Below are 9,979 nucleotides of genomic sequence, written 5' to 3' on the forward strand. Positions count from 1 at the left end.
AAAATTAAACAAACAACATGACGCTGAGATGCATGTTCTTAAGACTGCTGAACTCAACTGTCCCATCCTCTGGAAAGGGTTAAAGATACATAAAGATCTTACGAATTGAACCCGAAAATTAATAATTTACCTAAGCAGGTATACAGTCTTGATAAGCTAGTTACTAAATACTCTAATGTATTTATCTTTTATATAGCATAATGGGTTCAGTAACCGCACCTCAACAATATAATTTATTGTTGCAATTTCTTGTTGTAAATAAGCAATTTACATTTGCGCTGCAAAAGTTACATATAATTGTTATTTGCTTGTGATGCAGCCGGGGCCCATCCTGAGGCCGGCGGTGGAAAGCTTACAATGATGGGCACTACTACAATGACTAACCTGGGAATGTTTGGTTAATAGTTTAGGTAAAAGAATTTTTTAATGGCATACATTTCTTCCAAATTCAAATAAAGTTATTTCTAAATTCTATAATTTTCCAAATTAAATTTCATAGTGAAGTAAGGTATGTGATTAGATCTGTTGGTAGAGTTTAGCTGGCGCAGACACGTGGCTCTTCCTGTTTCATGGTAGACAGAAGAATTCACGTGAATTTTCACTTTGTCTCAGGTCTACTGAGGAGAAATATTAGAATGACGAGGAGCCCCTTGCCTGCGTCTCCAGGTCGTTGTTGACAGAAAACGTCAGGAGGTTTAGGGGTGACTATAAATACATGACCAGTAGCTGCACACTTCCACTATATTTGATCTTAATGTATATTAGGGGACATCTTTTCAATTATATCCCTCATACCCCTCCCTCCTGCCTCACTTCTCCTCTCATCTCCCTCTTCTCTGTCCCTCTCCACCCTCTCTCTCCATCTACTCCCTCTCTAACCATCTCCCCTTCCCTCCTCTCTCTCTCTCTCCATCTCCCCTTCCCTCCTCTCTCACTCTCTTACCTTCTCCCATCTCTCCTCCACCCTCAACCCTCCCACTCTCAGTCAGAAAAGTTATACACCGAGGAACTGAAAAAGTTAAAAAAAAAAGTAAGCGGTATATAAATGCTAAATATATGTTAAATAAACAACCAATATTTCAGACTTAATTTCATGAAAATTGCACTTCCCGAGGCACTGCTGTTTTCCCCATCTATACCCATCATCACCTTCCCTCTCCTTCACCTTCTCTACCCTTTCACCATTTACCTTACTCTTCACTCCATTACTTCTCCTTTATCATCTTCCTTACCCTTCATCACCTTCCCACCCTTTCACCACTTTCTCTACCCTTCATCACCATCCCTACTCTTCACCACTTCCCCTTCATCAGTGTAACCATCTTCACTATTCACTCCCATCACCAATAAACAATGTAACACAAGCTAACGTATAATCCGCAAGTAGGAAATAATAATCTGCTTGAAGCTTGATAAGAACGGAGTCTGGATATTTAGCGAGATAGGAAAGTGGAATAATTTGCCATTTCATACAATGATGGGCACGGGGGTCGACCCCCGACCTGCCTATTATCATTCCCAAACAACTACTTGTCATCCTGCAAAGTTTGGTGAGGCTAAATCCCTTGCACTTGGCCTCCAGCCTCGAACCCACAAGAAACATTTTCTTGTATTAATATAGATATTGGCGATATCACAATCGACTTGAGAATGGTCCAGGACGGAGCGAAACGTCGTTGTCCCTTCACTTTCTAGTGTGTGATCTGGTCAACATTCTTTAGCCACGTTATTGTGACTCATCGCCTGCGTAGATATCGGCAGTACAGTGTCAAGGAAAAAGTAGTGATGCTTCTGTTGGGAAGTTACAGTAAACCATCAATTACAGAGAACTATCTCGTTGCTACATCTTTCCAACTGGCTCGGAAGCCCTTGGCTCGTGGGCTTATTGTGGACTTGCGTTCACGAAGGAGCTGGGTTATAAACTAGCTAGGGTAACTGAAGACCAAAGAGTGACAAGTGTCTTATTCCAGCGCCTTAGTGTTGCAGGTTCAGAGAGGAGGTGCTCGCTGCGTCTTGGCACGCTTCCAGACACCCAAGACCTCGAAGAGGTTTGTTAATTATATTAAGTTTCAAATAAGTTTGTAATATGCATTATTAATCCATTGGATTTTTATTGTTTATTTTTGTTCTTATTTCAAATTTTATTCATTTTGCTCGAAAAACACATAAATTAATTAAACAAAATTCTTCATTAAAAAATATACAATATAAGGATCATAGTTACATCTGTTTACAATGGAAAATATTGAACTGTAACAAGCGATACACACATGTGTGTCCACCAAAAAGTTTCACACGAATAATTAAACAATCATTCTTGTATTGCTAGTTTCTGGGGGGTGGTGTTCACACCTCAGGAAGGTTCCTGGGGTGGTGTTCACACCTCAGGAAGGTTCCTGGGGTGGTGTTCACACCTCAGGAAGGTTCCTGGGGGTTGTGTTCACACCTCAGGAAGGTTCCTGGGGGTTGCGTTCACACCTCAGGAAGGTTCCTGGGGGTTGTGTTCACCTCAGGAAGGTTCCTGGGGTGGTGTTCACACCTCAGGAAGGTTCCTGGGGTGGTGTTCACACCTCAGGAAGGTTCCTGGGGGTGGTGTTCACACCTCAGGAAGGTTCCTGGGGTTGTGTTCACACCTCAGGAAGGTTCCTGGGGTGGTGTTCACACCTCAGGAAGGTTCCTGGGGGCTGTGTTCACACCCCAGAGTGCCTCCTGCGCCTCTTCAGGGGGCACCATGACGGAAGTGTAGCGTGTTAGACGGTCGTGAAAAAGTTCGTGGTTCGAGCAAATATATATATCGAGTGTTGGTAACGAGACGTGACTCGATTCTTAGAGCCGTTAAGCCTGGCGATATTGCCAGGCGAATGTCTCAAGCCACTCACCTTCCCTTGACTCACAGACACTCACAGGAAGTTGCGTAAGCTCTGCTTTACTCAGCATCTCCACTGACTGTCCTTAGTTACCCCCCCCCCTCAGACGTAAGGTATTGAAGGTGTTACTCATGCAGCTGACTTTTATAATTGCGTCGATGCATTCAGCGTCAAGTCTCTGAAGAAGAAAACAGGGGGATGGTGTTGGCAGTTTGTATACAGTGGTGGGGGAAGGGGGGGAGGAACTGGTACTGGGGGAAAGGGGGGGGAACTGGTACTGGGGGAAGGGGCAAGGAACTGGTACTGGGGGAAGGAGGGGAAGAACTGGTACTGGGGGAAGGGGGGGGAGAACTGGTACTAGGAGAAGGGGGAAGAACTGGCACTGGGGGGAAGGGATGAGGAACTGGTACTGGGGGAAGGGGGAGGAGGAACTGGTACGGGGGGAAGGGGGGAGGAACAGGTACTGGGGGAAGAGGGGAGGAGGAACTGGTACAAAAACTAGCAGAGCTGAGATGTGATCTTTAGGCGCGGTCTTAGTCTTAGTCAAGGACACAGCTCAGTGTTTTTTGGCATGTCTCTGACACACGCGCGCGCACACACACATGCACATACACACACACAGCTTGATCCGGTAGGCACAAATAGTAAATACAAGTCCCCCCCCTTCCCCTTTATCTCTCGCTCCCTTGCTCTTGAAACAGAACTTTTTCTCAACGGAAACCCTCCGAGATGCAACAGCCTTCCTGGTGAAGCCTACGGGACCGGCCGAGCTGCGCTGGCGAAGCTGCGGAAGATAACGGAACAAATACGTGTTGCAATACGATATCGTTCTCCCCCCCCCCCCCCACCACTCCCCCACCCCACAAGCATTCGCCCGATGCCTGGCCTCCCTGGGCCGCACCTGTGTGTGGTGGGGTGTTGTTGGGGGGGGATGGGGAAGGGGGGTTAGGATATAAAGGTGTGGGCTAGAAGAATCCCCCTCCCTCGTTCCTCGTCGGCTCCTGCGCAGTGAGTATCGTCCGTCTGTGTAACATTCTGATGTTTACATTGTGGGTGGTTTGTGGTTTTATTTTAATGTGATGATTTTTGTCTTTTATTTTTAAATGTGGTCCGAGAGGGGTGAAAGTACTTACTCAAATTTTTATATTCTTTTATTTTTTAAAGTAGAGTGTTTTTGTATTCAAAAGTTGCGGTGCACTGTAATTACTGTGTGTGTGTGTGTGTGTGTGTGTGTGTGTGTGTGGTGTGTGTGTGTGTGTGTGTGTGTGTGTGTAACAGATTGATGAGTGAAAAAAGAGATTTATAGATAGAGAGATAGAATTAATATATATAGATTACGTTTGAATATATACATTAGTATATAGTTGAATATATACATGTGAAGATAGGTGAATATATGTATGAATAATATTTAGATTGGTGGATAGATGCATGGGTAGACGGATGGATAGACGGATAGAGAAAAAGGTAGATACTTGGATGGATTGCTAGCTAGAATGTTGGATAGTTAGATTCATACAGATGGATAGATTTATAGATAGATGGATTTAATGATAGAGGGATGGTTGGATAGTTAGGTGTATGGATACCTACCTATGGTATGGATGAATGGTATGGATGAATAGACGGATAGATAGGTTTATAGATATATGACGAATGGTTAGGTAGATGCATGGATATATGAATGATTAGACGTATGTATGGATGGATAGACGTATATATGGATGAGTGGATGGATGGATAAATAAATAAATAGATGGATGGAAGGATGGGTGAATATATTGATGAATGTATAGATAGGTGGATGGAGAATGGATAGATAGATGAATCAATGAATGGATAGCTGGATGGATGAATTGATGTATGGATAGGTGGATCTCCACTTAGGAAGTAGAAGAATTAATGTATCGAAGCTCATTTCACTATTTGATTGACTTGACGCTAAACGATGCGATTCGTTAAAGATGTCGACACCGTGGGAAGCCGCGTGGGAGGTGTTTAACCTGAATGCGTTGCGTTGCGTTTAATGCGTCGCAGCAAATATAACGGGATAAGCCCGAGGTGACGCAACACCCATAGGTGTTACCTATGGCGCTTCTATGGCAACTATACCAAGCCATCTTCAGTTTTATTCCGAGGGACGTGTATGGCAATCATGTTGTATTATATGTTGACATCAAGTTTTAGATTTTGTTGCTATCTGCAACAAAATGATGCTCGTGCATCGTAGATAATGCAAGTTCAAGCTTCTTGCAGTTGTTTCAGCAGATATTATACAGCAACACTTTGTAGCCTAACACGAAGCAACACATTATAGCCTAACACGAAGCGACATATTATAGCCTAATACAACTCGACCAAATGGAACATATTGTAGCCTAGCATAGCTAAACGGAAATCCTTTCATTCTGGCTTAATACAACTCAAGACAAAGCAGCAACACATTGCAACCTAACACAACACACAGCAACATATTGCAGTATGACACAGTTCATTATGCAACAGTGCAACACATGCACGCTCCCCAGACCGGCCTCCAAAACGACCCTGAACCAAGCAACCCGCGATGCTTCACAATGTTGAACTTCTGAGCGGGAACCTCCAAGGTAAACTACTTTAATGCTTACAGGAAAAAAAAAGAGTTTACAGAGTATTAAAGAGTGAATGTAAAGTCAAAATATGTCGAGTAGCAAATAAATGTCTGTTTGCTGTCTGAATGTGTCTAAGTCCGTCATGTGTGTCTGTCTGTCTGTCTATGTGCATGTCAGAATTTCCTTGCTGTCATATCTCTATATGTCTGTCTCTGTGTCTCTGTAACGCTCACACTCCCCCCTCTCTCACACTCTCCCTCTCTCTCTCTCTCTCTCTCTCTCTCTCTCTCTCTCTCTCTCTCTCTCTCTCTCTCTCTCTCTCTCTCTCTCTCTCTCTCTCTCTCTCCTTTCTCTCTCTCCTTTCTCTCTCTCTTTCTCTCTCTCTTTCTCTCTCTCTCTCTCTTTCTCTCTCTCTCTCTCTCTCTCTCTCTCTCTCTCTCTCTCTCTCTCTCTCTCTCTCTCTCTCTCTCCTCTCTCTCTCTCTCTCTCTCTCTCTCTCTCTCTCTCTCTCCTTTCTCTCTCTCCTTTCTCTCTCTCTCTTTCTCTCTCTCTTTCTCTCTCTCTTTCTCTTTCTCTCTCTTTCTCTCTCTCTTTCTCTCTCTCTTTCTCTTTCTCTCTCTCTCTCTCTCTCTCTCCCCCCGAGAGAGAGAGAGAGAGAGAGAGATCCTTGTATTACATCATGGATGCTTCATTTCATAAACATGTGCCAATAGACAGTAAACAGCGTTGAGTAAATTGACATTTCCAAGTCAAGCAAAATGATTTTCTTACGAGTCTGATTCCTATTCCTTAGTTTAAATTTGTCGTCCCTTATTGCTCTCCGCCCAGGGTAAAGTAAGGTACATTCAGCTCTGCCAGAAAGCTTTTTGACACAAGAAGACCATTTAACGTGAACGAGCGGATGTTGTTTTATTGAGTTTAGTAGTTCAACGTTATTTCTAAAGTGTTTGCAAGCTCTGCTTTCAGCATCAGTTCTCCTACGAACAATGGCAATTGAAAGCCTTTTATCTGACGCCACACTATATATTCATATTGTATTTTAGGGAGCTCACCTTATATAGATGTTGCATTTTAGGGGACGAAACATTGCATTGTAATTTAGTTTTAGGGAACGCTATGTTTTGTTGGGTGTTGTGTGCTAATATACGAAGCCTCATTATTTGAGCATATTTTAGCATGATGCGACCTCACGTCTGAGGAGATGTCATAGTACAGGTATGCGTAATGTTACAGTATAAACACATTGCAGGGTTTTGTTTGCTGGGAAAATACAGTTTACAGCTCAGGAGTCTTACAGCCACACATACATACATTACATACATACATACACACCTGTGACCAAAGAGTCACAACTCAATTCCCGCAAGCACAAATAGGTGAGTACACACACACACACACACACACACACAACACCACACACACACAACACACACACACACACACACACACCACAAAGGTGCAAAGGCAAGCTACAAAATGGCTTCCGGCACTGACAACAAGAGTTACGAGGAGTGACTAGAGACGTTAATCATGCCAAACTAGAAGATAGAGGAAAAAGAGGTGATATGATTACCCTTACAAAATACTAACATGAATGGACCAAATTGACAAAGAGGAATTCCTGAAACCAATAACTTCAAGAGCAAGAGAACACAGATTCAAGCTAAGGCCAAACAGGTGCCGAAAAATAGTAGAAAGTTTTCTTTTGCAAACAGAGACTGTCGCAACAAGTTAAGTGAGAAGGTGGTGGAGGCCAAAACCGTCAGTAGTTTCAGAGTTTATACGACAAAGAATGCTGGGAAGACGGGACACCACGAGCTTAGCTCTCATCCTGTAATTACACACACACACACACACACACACACACACACACACACACACATACACATTGAATTGATAGGGTAGATAAAGACAAGCTATTTACCACAAGGGGCACACGCACCAGGGGACACTGGTGAAACTGAGTGCCCAAATGAGCCACAGAGATATTAGAAAGAATTTTTTCAGTGTCAGAGTAGTAGACAAATGGAATGCATTAGTAAGTGATGTGGTGGAGGCTGACTCCACACACAGCTTCAAGTGTAGATATGATAGAGCCCAGTAGCTCAGGAACCTGTACATTAGTTGAGAGGCGGGACCAAAGAGCCAGAGCTAAACCCCCGCAAGCACAATTAGGTGAGTACACAACCTTCCACAGGTTCCTTCAAACCGAGCGGACAACGCTTTGGGTTTGTAGGCCAAAGGGTCCGGGTTCGATTTCAGATCGAGGCTTAAAACAAATGCCCAAAATTTCTTCCCCCCCTCAAGACTCTGTTCATTTAGCAGTAAATAGGTACCTGACTATGTGTGTGTGTGTGTATGTGTTAGAGAGAAACATGTAGTAGGTATGAAATTAGAAAAATACATTGGGAATACATTAGACAATCGACGGTTAGAAAGGCCGGGGTCCAAGAGCTAACAGCTCTTACAGAAGTTGTAAATAGACTGTAAAATAAGTAAATACACAACACGCAGATCACTTCTTAATAACTTTTTACACCCCCTGGCTCAGCAGATGAAGACGACGGTGGTGGTTGTGCTGTGCCTCCTGGTCCTGGCTCCCGCCACCGTGACGGAGGCCAGGCCTCAGTTCCTCGAGGCCGTCGGTGACTTCGTTGAAAACGTCGGGGAGGGCGTGGGTGACTTCTTCGAGGGCGTCGGGGACTTCTTCTCAAGTACTGTACCCACATGACGTCTTTTATGCTAATTATTAGCATCATTATTATTGTTATTTGTTGATGAACTTTGTGAACTTGATTTAGTGAACGGGATTTTGATTGGTTAATGAACTTTAGTTCTTGCATTAAATTTGAGGCTGAGCATGTGAGGTTTTCGTTTGTCAATCAAATAAAGTTTGTTAATGAAGTTTATCAAAATAATGAAGTTAGGCATGATAGTAAAGTTTAGATTGATGAAATCGTATTTGCTGGTGAGCTTCTGTTGACTAAGACTCCCACCTAACACTCCCCCAGCAAGCTTCTGTTGATCCACGTGCCTCTTCCTCTCCTAGATGTCTTTTCCGGAAGCAGCAGGACGCGGTCGACCCCAGTGTTCAGGCTCCCCCAGCCCGTGCCCGCGATTCCACCCCAGCCGGCGACGGTCCCTGGCTACCGGCCACCCGCCACCTACGACCATCCTCTTAATACCGGAAACTTAATAATTGTGCCCGATTAAGATGCAAAGAAAAAAAATCAAGATGGTTTTTGACCCGACGAAGAAAAGTCATTCAGAAGAGGTTATTGTCATGTGTGGGTGAGATACACGGTCGTCTAAGATAATTTTTGTTAATAAAACAATATCATATAGATTTATTTGCTCTTAAATATCCAAACAATAACAGAGAGATGTGTAATTGCAAATGGTTTTGATTTGAAAATAATTATCTGAGCAAAAGGTCATATTTTTTGTACACAAAAATCTATTGTCATTAAGTTCAGACTGTTTTTTCCTAAGTTCACTCGTACGCGTAATATAGAAAATAGATGATACAAAAATAAAAACACTGATTCAAATTCAGCATTACTTTTAAAGAGCTTGGACGGGAGACCAATCAGTATCTCTCTCATATCCGGCTTCCTGGAGCTCACGAACGCTTGCCACACTTGGTAACGTTCGTAACGGTTCGTGACGTCATTCCACCTGGTTAATAGTTGTTTCAGTCACGATTTCGTGACTTATTCTCCGCGTAAGCAACCGTTACAGTTGTCTAATTCCCGGGTGTCTGGTATAAAGTTTCAAAACGTTAATTTAAGTGTCCTCTCATAACCTCTGCGCGTACGCCGGACGACTCAAATAGAAAACGGAACAGAACGTCACTTCTGTGAGTCGATATCATTTCAAATTACGTCCAAATTTGGCCATAGCGCGCATACGAGCCAAAAGTGACGTTATTTTTAAGAGGACGGGTTGAGACGTTGATAGGCGAACAAAGGCGTCAGGTCAACGGAAACGTTGCCCAAAACGTCTCTGCCCTTGATCGTGTCACTAAAGAAACGGCTTCCGTAAATAAGACTTGATTCAACTGCAACATTGTCCTTTGAGAGCCAGGTGTGACCCCTCACCTTCACCACCAGGCACATATACACATGTGGTAACATTGTCAGTCTGGGAAACTGACAAGCATTACCAATGTATTTAAAGCCTAAACAGCCTATGTAAGACCAATGCTGGAAAATGCAGCACCGCTCTGGACTCCATAAAATCAAAATATGACAATTTTGTACATTTATAACAAAAATAGTTCCATAACTAAATAGGATAAATTAACCAAATCTTACAGCCTCAGAGCAGAGAAGAAACAGGGGATATGATCGCAACATACAAGATACTAATTAGAACAGACAAGATGGACAAAGGCAGCCTCTTTAAATTGAAAGAAAATAGGACGAGAGGGACATAAGTGAAGTTGGAGACGGAAATGAATCGAAGAAAAGTTGGGAAATACTCACACCTGTCAACGAGTGGAATGTACTTAAGAAGAGG

At 43.2% G+C, this 9,979-nt stretch overlaps 1 protein-coding gene across 1 annotated transcript; it reads left to right on the plus strand.

Annotated features, from left to right (window-relative positions):
* Positions 1-3,848: 3,848 nt before the first annotated feature.
* Positions 3,849-8,804, plus strand: LOC138351843 (uncharacterized). The gene is made up of 3 exons (XM_069303854.1): positions 3,849-3,875; positions 8,013-8,172; positions 8,508-8,804. The coding sequence occupies exons 2-3, from the start codon at positions 8,013-8,015 to the stop codon at positions 8,669-8,671; spliced, it is 324 nt and encodes a 107-aa protein (XP_069159955.1). The 5' UTR covers positions 3,849-3,875; the 3' UTR covers positions 8,672-8,804.
* The last annotated feature ends 1,175 nt before the right edge of the window (positions 8,805-9,979 follow it).

This window comes from Procambarus clarkii, chromosome 51 (genome assembly GCF_040958095.1).
Source record: "Procambarus clarkii isolate CNS0578487 chromosome 51, FALCON_Pclarkii_2.0, whole genome shotgun sequence".
Taxonomy (NCBI): Eukaryota; Metazoa; Arthropoda; class Malacostraca; order Decapoda; family Cambaridae; genus Procambarus; species Procambarus clarkii.